Source organism: Anopheles funestus, chromosome 3RL, assembly GCF_943734845.2.
Source record: "Anopheles funestus chromosome 3RL, idAnoFuneDA-416_04, whole genome shotgun sequence".
Lineage (NCBI taxonomy): Eukaryota > Metazoa > Arthropoda > Insecta > Diptera > Culicidae > Anopheles > Anopheles funestus.
This window is the reverse complement of record NC_064599.1, coordinates 75124953-75141841: the sequence shown is the minus strand read 5'-3', so window position 1 is coordinate 75141841 and position 16889 is coordinate 75124953. Positions and strand designations below refer to the sequence as shown.

General features: G+C 38.6%; 1 protein-coding gene across 1 annotated transcript in view; it reads right to left on the bottom strand.

The window, feature by feature from the left end:
* LOC125767082 (tetraspanin-2A) overlaps positions 1 to 16889 on the bottom strand; it is a 71409-nt gene that overhangs the window by 12758 nt on the left and 41762 nt on the right. The window contains exon 2 of the mRNA XM_049433334.1: positions 2465 to 2662. Within this exon, the coding sequence (XP_049289291.1) occupies positions 2465 to 2662 (198 nt within the window). The remainder of the gene's footprint in view (positions 1 to 2464; positions 2663 to 16889) is intronic.

Sequence of the window (16889 nt, the reverse complement as noted above, 5' to 3'; positions counted from 1 at the left end):
ATCGATGTACCTTTGTAGCATTACAAACATTGCAGCATTCTAAAATGCAATGACATCATTGTCTTTCACCAATAGTTCTCCCAGCTCGATACAAAATGAAACTGAATATTCACTTTACTGTTTCAAAAAAGTACCGTTTCTAAGTAAATATTTGTCTTTAATGAAATGAAAGCTAATATTTGCTACTGCAAGATACTTCAAAGTTTAATTAGAAAATTGCCCTCATAATCTATTAGATTTCGCATCGTATGTAAGAGGATAAAAAACAATATTTCGTTTGATGTAAATATTTGCCCAAAGGAGCTTTTGCATGGCCGTAAGTGCGTTTTCCGTTCGAGGGAGTCATTTAATTAATGATAATTGATAAAGAGTAATATCGTGTATGGGCACTTTCGCATTGATTGACACTAGATGTGGTTAAATTAATTTGTGTAACCATATTTCTGGAATGGATGAGGAACTGTAATTAATTGATGAGATCATTCGGGTTGAGTGTGAGTTAAACATTAGCTTGGTAATTGTTTGATTTCAGTGTTTCAACAGAAACAATTATTTAATTGAAAAGTTCGCTTAAACTCATACACTTTAAGCGTGCTTAAAGATATTTAAATCTTGAACTGATAATTTATTTTTGAAAAATCCCAACCATTACACAAACAAAGTAAGGGTGAAGCCCGTTTTTTGCAGAAAGATAATGGGATGTTACCGTTAGGAGAAGAATACACATCCTCTTCACAGGGTCACAATAAAGTCAATGGTTCTTTAGCAAACGACAATTGCGTCACAGTTTGTTTGAACTCTCGCCAAGGATAACGATGGGATATAATGAACGGTTTTAGATAGCAAGAAAAAAAAACATCTTACATAAAACAATAGATGGAAATGACATTGGCACGCACGTACAAACACACCCATTACCACTGTCAGGAAAAGGTTCATTATAGTTCTGCACTTCCGGTTTCTCTCTCTCTCTTTTTCTCTCTCTCTGCGGCCAATACAACGACCGTCCGAGAATATAGCCGGTGCGCAACTACTGAAAGCAATTAAAGTTATACGTTTGGCCGCGCACGATTCCGCTGCAGTTGTGATTGTAATCTTTGCCGAATGGTGTGTCCGTTTCCTTCGGGCTTTCCCTCGCATAAAAATGCTAAAATGGTTTTAATACAATAGAAAGCACACACAGAAACAAAAAAAAATAGAACACTTAAGACGAAACCAAACACGAAACCGAGGAATTGTCGCGGTCCCAGGGGAATAGGTTCCCATTGTCATAACAAAAAACAGGGAGTGCCAAGAAATCGCCGGTAACGCAACACTAAGGCGACGCATCGCCATCGGTTAGTTCGGTTGGATGATTATTGAAATTGGTTTTGAACCCGTGAACCATTCCGGCAGTTTTGCCTCCGAAAACTGTCAGCTGCAAGCATTGAATTGTGGTGTGGGGGGAAAAAAGGCGAAACCCAGGGGGCGAGGTTTCTTTGTTCCAGTGTGCAGGAGAAAAAAAACAGTCAAACCACCGTTTTCCCGTATTCATGAGCGAAGAAGTTGACGCCAGCCAGGGTTTTGGGAGCTATATTATTCATGCTTTAATTGACACTGAAGTGTCATGTTGTGTAAGTTATAATTTCCCCAATCGTGCTTCAAGGATTTTTGTGGTTTTCGAATACGAAGTAAGAAAAGCGAAATCTTGCCTCGGTTCATGGAAACTTTCGATCGTTGTCCGGTTTTTCCGGCTGCAACTGACAAAAACTGTGAATGCGAGTTTCTAGCTCATGTTAGTGACCGTTTCGTTGACCGACTTGTTGGATTAGTTGCTTGGACCGGGAAGGCCGGGGCACAACATCATGGATCAAAGTTTCCGCGAAAGCCAGAGCTATGTTCCTTCGCAAACCGCAAACAATCGGGTTCGGGATGGATCTAACCGATGGGGAAAACTGGCTGACTGTCCCGCTGACTGCGAGTTTGCGGTGAGTTTTGTGTGACAGTTCCGCACCGATGGCGTGCAGCACCAGCGCGATATCCATTATTCACCGGCATCGAAGACAAGCGTGGGATGATTGAGCGGATTGGAACTGGGCCAGTTTCATTAGAGCTGTCAGTGACAGGACAAAGTCCTGTCGCCACTCCGCACTATGTCCTGTTAATGTTTTTGCTTCCAGTCCTCTCCCATTCTCTCGTCCTTTTCATTGGAGTGTCGTTTGTCGTGAAGACGTCATGGCGCGTTCGGGAATGTCGGGGACAGTAGAGTTTTGTTTGTGAAATTGCTTCCGCAAAGTGCGAAGGAGATTTATAATAATAAAATGATAAACCATGAAGGTGTCTCAGGAAGACAATTCCTTGTTGATGAATTAATTTAATAGTTCAATTATTATCCTAACAGGATTTCTTCCTCCATATGCTTTTTATGTTAGAAATAGTAAATATCTTTTAAATTGATAACATTATATAAAGGTGCTATACTTACCAAATACAGTGCGGATGAATGCTCCATCAGTGCTGAACAGCAACCAAGGAAGGAGAATATCATAACCAATGCACCGGCAGCGATCAGTATGTACACTCCGATGTAATATTCGTACACCTCCAAGATGGCGATCCATTCATCGAATCCCGGCTCTGCCCGTATAAAGATGGTAAACGCAAACAGGCCAGCACCAACGATCTGAAACACAAACGATGCGAAAGAAAAGCATGCATGATTAGTACATATTCACACACGGAACGTACAACTCAAGAACACGATTTAGATGAAGATAAGCTAAAACTGACCATACTGCTGGCAAAAAAAATCCCACCCCGAACTGCATGCCAAACGAATGGTTATGTGTAATGGAAAAACAGGAAATAATTTGCATTTCGCCTGTTCGCTTACTGTTGACGTCTGTTTTCCTGGATTTCGTTGCAAAACGTTTTTTGCCTTTGCTGCAGTTCCATATTCTGGTTGGAAATATTTTACAAACTGTGCACTGTGACTTCTATTACCATTGTTCGATCGACACTTTCGTTCGTGAAAGAAAGGAGGAGCACACGGGAGAGAGAGAGAGAAAGAAAAAATTATAATCTCTACCAAACGTTCATTTCGTGGCTTTCGAGTTCGATCGAGCGTAAAGTACCAGGCGTCTCCATGATCGACGCGTTTCCATGGAGTACTGGGCGCCTCCATGATCGACTTCCGCACGATAACGTTTCTCCGGGCGGGTCCTGCTCGTCTACCAGCAACCACAAGCAGGCAAGCGTTAAACAACAATACAATTTATCTCTGTTCCACTGTCAAACCGGTACGGAAATGGACGGTTTTGTGCTGAAATAAGCTAACGTACTGTAGTAGCAGGATTTTTTTCTTTCTCTAACCTTTCTTACTTTTCTTTCGTGTATATATGTATATTGCTGTGAATGCGATTGGAAATTGCATCTCAGCGCGTGCGACAGGGAGAAAACATTATGTAAATCAGCATGAAGTGAACATTTTCCGGGCTGCTTCTTAAACAAATGATAGTTTCCATTAGCTGGCGAGAAAGCATGGAAAGCAAAAGGTACGGCAATTTGCTGTCCAGTCTCGGTGGTTCTGCCAATAAGTCGTGTGGGAATAGCGTTTTTTTCTTTTTTTACAAAAACCGCTGTGCATCTCTGATCCGTTTTTGGTGGGTTTTGCTTGTTTCCAACCAAACACCCTTTGAGAGTTGGTGTCTGGTTTTATGCATGGATGATTGTTCTTTTACCCATCGATTCCTTATGGGGGTTTAGATTTACATTTTCCCTGTGTTGAACCGACACCATGCTAGAAGGGTGTTTTTTTCTTCGCTTGCTTACGTGCTCCGGTTCAACGATCAATGTCGATGGACTGCAGAGAAAGTAACCACTAGTCGTTGGTGACAATGGTATAATGTGTATTCAGTATGCATTTCGTTGCAGCTGTATATTAGACATTTGTTTTGTGCATTTTTTTTGTGTTTCTATTTTTTGGTACGTGATTTTCGTTCTTTAATTTGATGAACTTTTTCTAAAAATAAAATTGTTCATTTTTATTTATTATTCATTAATAATAATGAATGTTAAACAAGAAAACCAAATCAATTAAACCTATAACTTTTTCCTTTCACAGAATATTCACTTGTTTTTGTTAAAATGTTAAAGTACAGAATTTTATAATTCATGTGTTCGACAATATTTCAATTTAAAATGTATTTAGTGATAATTGTATCAGAGATTTTTAATTTTTTTTGTCATAAGAAATAAAGCTTTAATATTTAAAAATCATGAGGTGTGGGTAATTGACAAAACAGCCTACCCTTAGATACAACTTTTACCCTTCTTTCGGGCAGGGTTTATTCGTGGTTCGTGTATTATACTTGGATCCTCAAAGAGCAATGTCACCAATTGTGATTATTTTTTCCTTCATGCGGACGGCAGTCAACCGTCTTAATCATAGTATTTCAAGCTGTAATGATAAATGTAATGATGGTCTGTTGTTTCACTGATGTTGTTTAATCTTACGATACGCTTCAGAAGTTATATGATTCGATAACATATTCATTACAACAAAATTATATTATACAGTTATTAAATCAATATTAAATTCTAATAATTGTTCACAGCTTTATGATGGAACCGTACTAACCGAATAAAGAAAACAGTTTGTTTACTACTTATCACTTTTAGGTTCTTGATATTTGCAATACGTCACAATCGACCAACAATTCTAGTTGGCGTCATGTGTTGACAAAAATGAGAACGTAAAATAAACTATTCAATTCAATTTTATTTGGTTTTTGTATTGTCAGGATATTACAGACAAATTCTTTTATTAAACTCGCTTTCTTCGGTTACACAAGTAGAATGAAACTACCCAGTATTTCTCCATTGTTCCGTTCGTTTTGTTCGACTTTCGAAAGGAAATGCCCGATTGTGTATGAGTTAAACGGCGCCAGTTCCACAGGACAGGACCGAGTATCAAATCCCATCCGGATCGTGTCCTCCCGTAGCAAAGACTGACTATCCAGCTACGTGGTAAACATAAGTCTAGTAAGCCAGAAATGTCCGGCGTGACCTTAGAGGTCGTTGAGCCAAGACGCATCATGTGAATTCGGAACATTGCTACACACCCATAACGTTTGTGGACAATGGAAGAAAAATGTGGATTATCTACGATGTACAGTCTGCAACAAACAACTTCGATTTCCGTGTTCGTGGTGCACATTGATCAATCGATCCCTCGAACCGTGCTTGGCTTTTAAGGAAAACAATGGCAGATATAGACACTACCACTGTTCCAAAAAAGAAAACTGTTATTATAAAATGAACCATATATGTAGATTGCTTCGATATCCAGCATCTAGCTACTTAAGGTTTCGTCATATGACTTGTATTGGGCTAATAGCTGTAGTTTTCGACTGTCGAACGAAAGTTTCGTATGACATGAATCGCGCGGGCTTCGATATCCAGGGCTCGATTTTTACCCGTTCCCTTCAATTTCTCAGCCGATTGAAACGCGAGGCGGATAAAATTGCATTGAGGACCAATGCGACGAAGACAAAATACCTGCTTGCCGGAGGCTCTGACCGTGATAGAGCCCGACTCGGAAGCATAGTATCAGTTGACGACGCCGATCTCGAGGTGGTAGAGAAGTTCTGCTACCTTGGTACGATCATAACTTCAGACAACAACATGAGCGGCGAAATCCGAAGGCACATTGTTCAAGGAAATCGTGCCTACTACGGGCTCCACAAACTCCTGCGATCCAGAAGGCTCCAGCAACATACGAAATGTACGATATAGCACACACTGATACGTTCGGTAGTTCTCTACGGGAACGAGTCCTGGACTCTGCTAACGGAGGATGCCAATTCACTCGCTATTTTCGAACGGCGGGTGCTAAGGACTATCTTTGCCGGTGTGTGCGAGCAGGGCGTGTAGAGAAAGAGAATGAACCACGAGCTAGCTGAGCTGTTTCGCGGTGCAGATATCCTGACGGTGGTCAAAGCCGGAAGGATACGATTGGCGGCCAGGCCAAGTCTTCACGACGTGTTCGACCAGGAACAGGCCCCAAATGAAGATGACTTGAATCGGACTGGTAGCTGGAGTGTTCGACACATTCTATCTGGGTTTTTGGGGTTATGAATTGTTGTACTGGTTCTTCTGTCACGGAACGTTCTTCAGATTCCTCTGCCACGAAACTGGATTCTATAGCTGATTCTGGAACTGTAGAATCCCGTAGGTTTTGAACTCCAACATATTTCACTTCTGGTTAGGATAACGGTTTGCACTGGAATGAAATTCCTAACCATGTACAATGGTTACTTAGATATTTTTCTAACATACCGATTGCTATACTCGCAACAACCCGACTACTAGATTCCCAACATGAACTATATGTTCCGTAGCCAAAGTTCTTTGCATTAAGCAGCGAATCCATAACTGTAAACGCAACTCTGCTCCGTCGCTGCTCGTTGCTACGCTATTATCCATACAACCGTTAGAACGTTAACCCCATTCAACACAAACATAAACGTTACACTTTTTCTACGACGACATAAATCTCCTTTGAAAGAGTTTATCGTTAAAAAGGTTAAAATATCAATCAGACGTTAATACTAAAGTATCAAATTCAATTTCTTTGTTTCTAAAACAACATTATGTAACGTACAATCGCCTTCAATACCACTTCGTTTTGAATATTTTGAATTAATTTAAACATTCAATGAGAAGATTCGATCGTTCTTTCCAACAAAAGGTTCTAACACTGAGAATCCTTTACCTAAACACAGTCTACTCACAAAAGGCCGTTGATGAAATTCAAATGGGAACATTGTGCAAAGTACCGACCCAGGTAAAATACCATATGCAAAGTTAAGAGTTTGCCTATTTCGACTGATAGTTATCTAAAGCATATATGGCTTAGTTTAGTTTTACCCTCGGTTACTATGCAATCATATCTGGCAGGAAGGTTTCTTATCAGCTGCTTCACAATCAAAGGTGTGTTTCTATTACTTTTTCCTCTCGGGTTCGGGTCACACCTTCGGTCAGGTCAGGTTCGTGCTTAGTTAGGAGCAGAAAAAGGAAATAGTCGCGTTTGTGTCGAACCACACGGGTAGCTTATTTCATATGCATTGAAATGGAAAGGTTGTGTCGAATTTTTAATCAACCCCCATTCGAATTATCATATTGTGGGAAGCGTTGAAAGTATAAGGATACGTAAAAATAATTTTAAAAATGACAAAACGCTACTTATTGACCACGCAGTTTTGTTATTTTGACGTTTTTTTGAGTGTTCAAACTATTCGAAAGAGATTTTCTGTTAAATAAAATACAGAAAATTCGTCAGTACTTGCGACACTGGACATACTTTGATCCTGTTCCGTGTCTGCTTTCTAAATTATTCCCTAGGAGCCACTGCCTTTTGAGCATCGGACCAAGGCAGCTCATTTATATTCATCCCACACACACACGCGTACTGTCCGGATCGGCATTTTGGCCGTTTTATCATTCCACGTAATGGTATGGTTCAATTCTTTCGCAGCACATTAATGTGCCTGTTCGTTTCTCATACGCGAGCCGTCGTATGGTTTTATACGACGATATAAACGTGTTTTTGTTCCAGCGCCTCAGAAGCCATTGACCTGTTATGGTTATTTTCATGTTTTATTTTCTCTGTAAAAAAACACCTCCATCGATGACGGGAGCAAATCCTTCGGGAGCTCAATTATTCGTAAATTTATCTACCATCCATCCAATGGGGGTTTCGGCGCAAAAAACTAGTTTCCGTTGTTGCTGATGGAGATGAATATCCTTGTGTCCGGATGCCCTCCGGGAGCATTGTTTGATTGCGCCCAAGACATGGAAGGCACCCAAAAGTCACACACTGAAAAAAGCACTGAATGCGGTGCGTGTTCGATCCTCACTCAACACTTTGGAGGAAAACGGGTACGAAGGATGCGATTTGGTCATTTTCTGCTTTTCAACAAGCAAATAGAAGCCAATGTGGGATAATATAAATTTCACATCACAAACGGAACGAATAAAACGGAGGCACAGCACGGTGTCAGACACGGTGAATTCCCCACGGTGGGAGATGTTGCCGACCAACCCGAGACGATGGACGTGACTTCTTCTTCCGCTTCCTCCTTCGACGGGGGAGTTGTGGAAATGGTGAAAAGTTATTTTATTTAATAGAACCGACCCCACCTATCCAAAAACCCCTTATTTCGATGCAACACCAAACAAAAAGCATCCATTCGTAAATGTAAGGCCACTCTTGGCTTGCTTAATAAATTCCAGTCACATCGTCATTGCCAAAAACGATTCACATACCCGTATTTTCGGTGGCATGTATTATAGTTTTCCTTTTTCTATGGGCACCCGAAAAAGCAGCATTTTCTCACTCTCTCCATTAGACAGTGTGCGTATAGAGTGGGCACCTCGGGCGTCTAGCAAAATGAAAGGACCATCGTTTGTGCTTGTGGCCCTTTCTTAAAGGCTTGTAGGCCGAAACTCATCTACATCCCATCTTCATCTTCCGGGTCGCGTGCCGGACCCATCTGGACACTTGACGAATCGGGTCGCAATATTAAGCCCCCAAGGGAAAGAGGCTTCTCTATTGAAGGGTGAGACAGAGTATATTTCTGTGTGGGGGGAGTACAATAAAAAAAAAAATGGGTGCAAATAGAAACGCAAAAAAGCATTTCCACTCATCAATCGCACTTGACGATTGGATTTCGATTGGCGAGGTAGCTCATCAAAAGGCATCAAGAGATGGCCGTTTCGATGACTTTTGAAAGTTAGTGAAAAAGCGAGCAATATTGCTCTATACACATCCTTTATTCTTTCCCCCTTTCCGGGGGGGTGGTGGGCTCCATTGATTGAAACATTAGAATCGGATCCTTCTAGTAATAAAGGTTGTTTCGCATTTACAATCAATCTCAGCCCAAAAAAAAGGAAGAAAGAGAAGAATGTAATCACCATTAGGAGAATATTTTCACTTCCACAAAAAAAAACCCCAAAAATGGAAATGAACTTCACTTGCGTACCCGATGAATGATAGTCATAAGATAGGCAAAGCTGAAAGGATAAAAGCAAAACCCCTTCCCCACTTCCATTGCCATTTTTCTCACCGAAAGATCATCTCATTCTCGGTTGCGAATTGACTGTGTGGTTAATGTGAGGAATTGTAGGCAAGCAATAAGGGTAACTCGTGAAGGTAAAGGACATCAGCTTGAGTGGTGATGTATAATGCCAGCAAAGATGGAAAGGATATTCCCAACGCACGACTGGTGGATTGGCTTTTTTTTGGTTGTTGAGGGTGCGGATCGAAACGAAAGGCAAAAGGGATTAGGGTAGTTTCAACTCGACCGACACTATCTCACCTCGTGTTACCGGATGACCTCTGTTCCGGACCGGATCGAAACATCTTACGCCAGAGGTTTTTACGGGGGAACGGGGGACGACGATTGTTGGGGTTGTCCTTCTATTATTCATGCGATTGTCTCTAAAATCACGAAATGAGATTTATTTCCAAACCATTCCATTTTACCATACGGAACGATCCAACGGTGAACAGTAATAGAGAAATTGGACCCACTCTTTCCTTCTCCTTTCCCTTCCTTCACTCCCCCCCCCCCCCGCCCCACAGTAACTGTAAATGCAAACCAACAAATCGTACCGTCCGGTTAGTTTCGTGTTCGCAATCTGTCAAACGAACGGGCAGCCCCATTCACCGCGGGGAATGGGGATGAACTGTTAAGTTTTCGGTAGGTTTTCCATCGCTTCCATCATCGGTGCCCGGTTTTTCCGGGACTGGTGAATTATTAACATTGGCTTTCCCTCTTTCCATTGAAACCCGTGTCCCCCTCCATTCGAGTGTATTTGAGTGGATTCACTGAAGCGTTGAATTCATTTTACTGTCCCTATATGTATGAAGCTTCGGCCGGGCGGGGCCGGGTCCCATCTTTTTAAGCTGAGGGTGAATGTGAATAGTGAAATGATTATGATTGGACAGATCTGGCAGATATGAAGATTGTGTCGAGTTTATGCAATCATTAGCATATTTTAAAAGCTGAATAGGATCGAATTACACGAAGTTAGTGGTGTACCAAATATGCTTAGTTATGGTTTATATGGTGGTAAGGAATGGGTTTAGTAAGTTTTGATAAATATTTTAGTTGAAAACAAAAAAAATCTAGGTGAGACGTAAAAATCAAATAAGATCAAATACATAACAAATGTTGCTAAATGTTTATTTTTATCGGAAGAAAATTTTGTTTTTTCTTAAAATGATGCTTTTCCGTTTTGTTTAAACATGATTAAACCCTATGAACTCTGCATTCACAGATATTTTGAAGTCAATATTTTTGTTCATAACATTCAAAGGAATTCTTCTTCAAGTGTATACAATGAAGTTCCATTAAGTCGGGTAAAATTGAAAAAAAAAATATTTTAAAATATTCCTGTTTTCGTATTTATTAGCCTTCTCATAAAATTAATGAAAAATTAAACAATTTAACTTAAATATGATGTTTGTTACGTGTTTTACTGTCTTGCAATTGTAAATAGGTTGTTTTAAATGTTACGTGAATTATTAAAAATATAAATACACATTTCTTAACCTTTGACAATTATCAAATTTTTAATTGCATTTGAAAGTGAATTACGGTCTCAAATAAATAATAATAAATGTAGTTTTTGGCAAACCCTGCAAAATGCAGCATTTATAAATGTTAATATTAATCGTAACATTCATTAATTCTACAAGCTTGTTCCTTAATTGCTTATTAATAAATTCTTTCTTCTTCTTGACTTTAACGACCTCGCCGGCCATTTCTGGCTTACTAGACTTATTTTACCACGTAACCGGATAGTCAGTCCTTGCTACGGGGGAACGGTCCGGATGGGATTTGAACCCGGTCCTGCCGTGTGGACGGGCGCCGTCTTTCACATGCACCACCCGCCCCTTTATGCTTTATTATTTAATAATAATAAATTTACTAATAATATATTTTTTTTATTTTTTTTATAGTTCTTCACCTTTTTAAATTGTTTGTAAAACTATGATAAAATAATGAAAATATAATTTTTTAACCCAAAGAAATTTTTTTTAAAGCTAAAAAAACATTTGATCTTATAATTATGGCACGCACTGTACAAATAATTTCAAAGCTAAATTCAAATTTCAATAAATCATTTTCATCTTTAGTTTAACGAAAGGCAAACACCAGTCAATCATCAAAAATCTCAACCAATGCTTGTTCCACAATTTTCATGTTCAAATTGCAAACCACTATGGCAGAACCAACTTTTCAGTTCCCAACCATTCCCGTTTGGTTAAACTTTCCCCAAACGCACAGCACTATATGTGCAACAAAACAAATGGGAATGACAAATTAAATCATATCTCCAGCGTTTGCGTTTTTTTTTTCTTTCCAGCCCATTGCACTGTCTCAAATTTTGCATACGATCGTGACAAAACCGCCGCGGAAACATCGGTCACGGAAGCAACCCAACCATTTTAGTGTCACTTAGTGGTCAATAGTGATAACGCAGCAACCGCCTCCTGTGTTTTTTTTATGGCCGTTTCAAACAACTGCCCTGCCTCGTGCTTTCCACGGTCGGAACAATGAAATTCGATTAAAATTTTATTACTTTTCCAATCATTCAATGGGAGTGTTTTGGGTGGAACGAAGCACCGAACGGTGGATGGAAGGATGGTAGGAAAGGACGGAGAGATTCACATCTTTTTCTCACCACCAAACTCACAAAACGTGTCGCAACAAACCATGCGGCGCATCCCATCCCATGTGGATGATTTTTTTTACATTTTACCTTCCAAAAAAAGAAACGAATTTCCACCATCACAACCCAAACACGATGGGAAATGGTTTGAATTTTTGACCTACACCGGTAGGTGGCTGCTTTCTCCCCTTCACGCGCTTCACAATGTTTTACTGCGCTCAGTTTCCGATGTCATATTGTAGCTCATAAATAACTTCTTTTTTTTTTGGGTATATGTTGTTCGCCTGCTGTAGTGGCGAGCGGTTGACAGTTTTGTTCTGGTTGAATGTAATTTTTTTTCTTTTTTTTTTGTATTTCATTTCTCACCAGCAAGCATCCCTGAATCCATTACTAAATGTCGGGAATGCAATCGGGTTTTTGCAGTGTGCAATGCAATAGTCTACAGTGGCCAACCGAAATGACCACCAAATATGGTAGCAAAAATCAAACACTTGAAGCGTTAACGTACGGTTCAACGGTTGCTAGAAAGCAATTCCCCCCCCAAAAAAAGAGGAACTTTTAACAAGTCAAAACTACCGAAATCCGATCGTTGGAAAATGAAATTGGTTTGCTTGCAAACAGGGAGATTGCTAAAATGAAAATGCCATGAAACATTTTTACAGCGCAACGCTGAGGGGAACCTTACGCATGCGTGTATGTGTTCGGGGAGAAAGAAAAAAAACGAGCTTTGCCTATCACTTACAATCCACTCGTGTTTTTTTCTCGTCAAGTTTTGAAAATATTCTACTACCGATATACAAAACCTTTACTTTTTGCTGAAGAAAAAAATAAACCACCGTTAAAGGAAGCATCACAAAAAAAAACATGGCGAGGAAAACCCTCCAGAATCGAATAACGCTCGAAAAATGATTGAGAAATGTTTGACTCGCAACCCTTGATGGGTTGTTGCCGAGAACCCAACAACCCCCTACCCCGCACCGGAACGTCCGTAAGCGGCGAGATGAAAATTATTGATCCTGAGCGTATCCTCTGCTTGGCGTGCTGGAGTTCCCCGGCACTGCGCTTATATTGATAAATGCTTGATGGGGTTTACTTTTTGCAATAACGTCTATAAATCATTCATCGCAGCGTGTGCAAAACCGGACATAACGTCCTTTTTCCTTTTTTTTGTACTAGTAAAATGACGATCCCTTGAGAAGAGGTCGGATCTGAATCATGAAATAAAATTCACATCATACACGGACGCTAGGTTTGTGTGGTACGGCCCAACTAGAGATGAGAATAACAACTCTTTTTAGTGAGTCAACTAAGAGTTAATAAGTCCTTATTATGAGTCAGCTCGCTTAACGATTCATTTCAGAGTCATAAAAAACCTCGGCATAAATCTAGTAAGGCCTTACCTTTTTTTGGGAAATTTAACAAGATTTTACAAATTGATCTATTTTAAAGCGAACTAGTTGAAGTTTACTAAGGCTTATTTTTGCACCAAGTTTTGCCTATAACTCGGTCGGTATCCAACGGATCGCCAATCTTTAACCTGTGGTCGATAGATGGCACCAATGGCTACATTTTCTTCTTGGACGGCCATGCCCTCAGATGTCTGTGCCAGAAGTTATTCGAGAAACCAAGTTCCTTACCCTGTTTGAGAAAATGTAAAATTTTCCTCATTTTTCTGCAATTCATCAAAATTTTTAAATGTGATATTTTTTATTGCGAATTTGTTGCAATAAGTTTCTTTTCACTCAAATAATGCTTTAAATTAAAAAAAGAATAGAAAATCAGAAAAAAATTTCAAAAAAATTTTCCACTCGAAAATTTCATAAGGCCCCTTACGTTTTTTTTGAGAAATTTTGCAAAAAAAATAAAATTGATTTATTTTAATGCCAATTGGTTCAAAAAAGTTTGTTTTCACTCAACTAATGCTTTTAATAAAAAACAGAATAAAAAATTATAAAAAAATACAAAAATTCAAAATTAGAAAATTTCATAAGGCTCATTTTTGCGCCAAGTAATGGCTATAAGTCGGCCGGTATCCAACGGATCGCCAATCTTTAACCTGTCGTCGATAGATGGCACCAATGGCTATATTTTCTTTTTGAACGGCCATGCCATCAGATGTCTGTGCCAGAAGTTGTTCGAGAAACCAAGCTCCTTACCCTGTTTGAAAAATGTAAAATTTTCCTCATTTTTGCACCAAATTTTGCCTATAACTCGGTCGGTATCCAACGGATCGCCAATCTTGAAACTGTGGTCGATAGATGGCACCAATGGCTACATTTTCTTCTTGGACGGCCATGCCCTCAGATGTCGGTGTCAGAAGTTATTCGAGAAACCAAGCTCCTTACCCTGTTTGAAAAATGTAAAATTTTCCTCATTTCTCTGCAATTCAGCAAAATTTTTAAATGTGATATATTTTATTGCGAATTTGTTGCAATAAGTTTCTTTTCACTCAAAAAATGCTTTAAATTAAAAAAAGAATAAAAAATCAGAAAAAAATTTCAAAAAAATTTTTCACTCGAAAATTTCATAAGGCTTACCCCTTACGTTTTTTTTGAGAAATTTTGCAAAAAAAATAAAATTGATTTATTTTAATGCCAATTGGTTCAAAAAAGTTTGTTTTCACTCAACTAATGCTTTTAATAAAAAACAGAATAAAAAATTATAAAAAAATACAAAAATTCAACATTAGAAAATTTCATAAGGCTCATTTTTGCGCCAAGTAATGGCTATAAGTCGGTCGGTATCCAACGGATCGCCAATCTTTAACCTGTGGTCGATAGATGGCACCAATGGCTACTTTTTTTTCTTGGACGGCCATGCCCTCAGATGTCTGTGCCAGAAGTTATTCGAGAAACCAAGCTCCTTACCCTGTTTGAAAAATGTAAAATTTTCCTCATTTTTGCACCAAATTTTGCCTATAACTCGGTCGGTATCCAACGGATCGCCAATCTTGAAACTGTGGTCGATAGATGGCACCAATGGCTACATTTTCTTCTTGGACGGCCATGCCCTCAGATGTCTGTGCCAGAAGTTATTAGAGGAACCAAGTTCCATACCCTGTTTGAGAAAATGTAAAATTTTCCTCATTTTTCTGCAATTTATCAAAATTTTTAAATGTGATATTTTTTATTGCGAATTTGTTGCAATAAGTTTCTTTTCACTCAAATAATGCTTTAAATTAAAAAAAGAATAAAAAATCAGAAAAAAATTTCAAAAAAATTTTCCACTCGAAAATTTCATAAGGCTTACCCCTTACGTTTTTTTTGAGAAATTTTGCAAAAAAAAAATAAAATTGATTTATTTTAATGCCAATTGGTTCAAAAAAGTTTGTTTTCACTCAACTAATGCTTTTAATAAAAAACAGAATAAAAAATTATAAAAAAATACAAAAATTCAAAATTAGAAAATTTCATAAGGCTCATTTTTGCGCCAAGTAATGGCTATAAGTCGGCCGGTATCCAACGGATCGCCAATCTTTAACCTGTGGTCGATAGATGGCACCAATGGCTACATTTTCTTCTTGGACGGCCATGCCCTCAGATGTCTGTGTCAGAAGTTATTCGAGAAACCAAGCTCCTTACCCTGTTTGAAAAATGTAAAATTTTCCTCATTTTTGCACCAAATTTTGCCTATAACTCGGTCGGTATCCAACGGATCGCCAATCATTAACCTGTGGTCGATAGATGGCACCAATGGCTACATTTTCTTCTTGGACGGCCATGCCCTCAGATGTCTGTGTCAGAAGTTATTCGAGAAACCAAGCTCCTTACCCTGTTTGAAAAATGTAAAATTTTCCTCATTTTTACACCAAATTTTGCCTATAACTCGGTCGGTATCCAACGGATTGCCAATCTTTAAACTGTGGTCGATAGATGGCACCAATGGTTACATTTTCTTCTTGGACGGCCATGCCCTCAGATGTCTGTGCTTGAAGTTATGCGAGAAACCAAGTTCCTTACCCTGTTTGAAAAATGTAAAATTTTCCTCATTTTTCTGCAATTTATCAAAATTTTTAAATGTGATATTTTTTATTGCGAATTTGTTGCAATAAGTTTCTTTTCACTCAAATAATGCTTTAAATTAAAAAAAGAGTAGAAAATCAGAAAAAAATTTCAAAAAAATTTTCCACTCGAAAATTTCATAAGGCTTACCCCTTACGTTTTTTTTGAGAAATTTTGCAAAAAAAATAAAATTGATTTATTTTAATGCCAATCGGTTGCAATGTGTTTCTTTTCACTCAAGAAATGCTTTAAATAAAAAAAAGAGTGAAAAAAATTCAAAAAATCAAAAAAATCAAAAAAATAAAAAAAAAATTTACTAAGGCTCATTTTTGCGCCAAGTTTTGGCTATAACTCGGTCGGTATCCAACGGATTGCCAATCTTGAAACTGTGGTCGATAGATGGCACCAATGGCTACATTTTCTTCTTGGACGGCCATGCCCTCAGATGTCTGTGCTTGAAGTTATGCGAGGAACCAAGTTCCTTACCCTGTTTGAAAAATGTAAAATTTTCCTCATTTTTCTGCAATTTATCAAAATTTGTAAATGTGATATTTTTTATTGCGAATTTGTTGCAATAAGTTTCTTTTCACTCAAATAATGCTTTAAATTAAAAAAAGAGTAGAAAATCAGAAAAAAATTTCAAAAAAATTTTCCACTCGAAAATTTCATAAGGCTTACCCCTTACGTTTTTTTTGAGAAATTTTGCAAAAAAAATAAAATTGATTTATTTTAATGCCAATTGGTTCAAAAAAGTTTGTTTTCACTCAACTAATGCTTTTAATAAAAAACACAATAAAAAGTTATGAAAAAATACAAAAATTCAAAATTAGAAAATTTCATAAGGCTCATTTTTGCGCCAAGTAATGGCTATAAGTCGGTCGGTATCCAACGGATCGCCAATCTTTAACCTGTGGTCGATAGATGGCACCAATGGCTATATTTTCTTTTTGAACGGCCATGCCCTCAGATGTCTGTGCCAGAAGTTGTTCGAGAAACCAAGCTCCTTACCCTGTTTGAAAAATGTAAAATTTTCCTCATTTTTGCACCAAATTTTGCCTATAACTCGGTCGGTATCCAACGGATCGCCAATCTTGAAACTGTGGTCGATAGATGGCACCAATGGCTACATTTTCTTCTTGGACGGCCATGCCCTCAGATGTCTGTGTC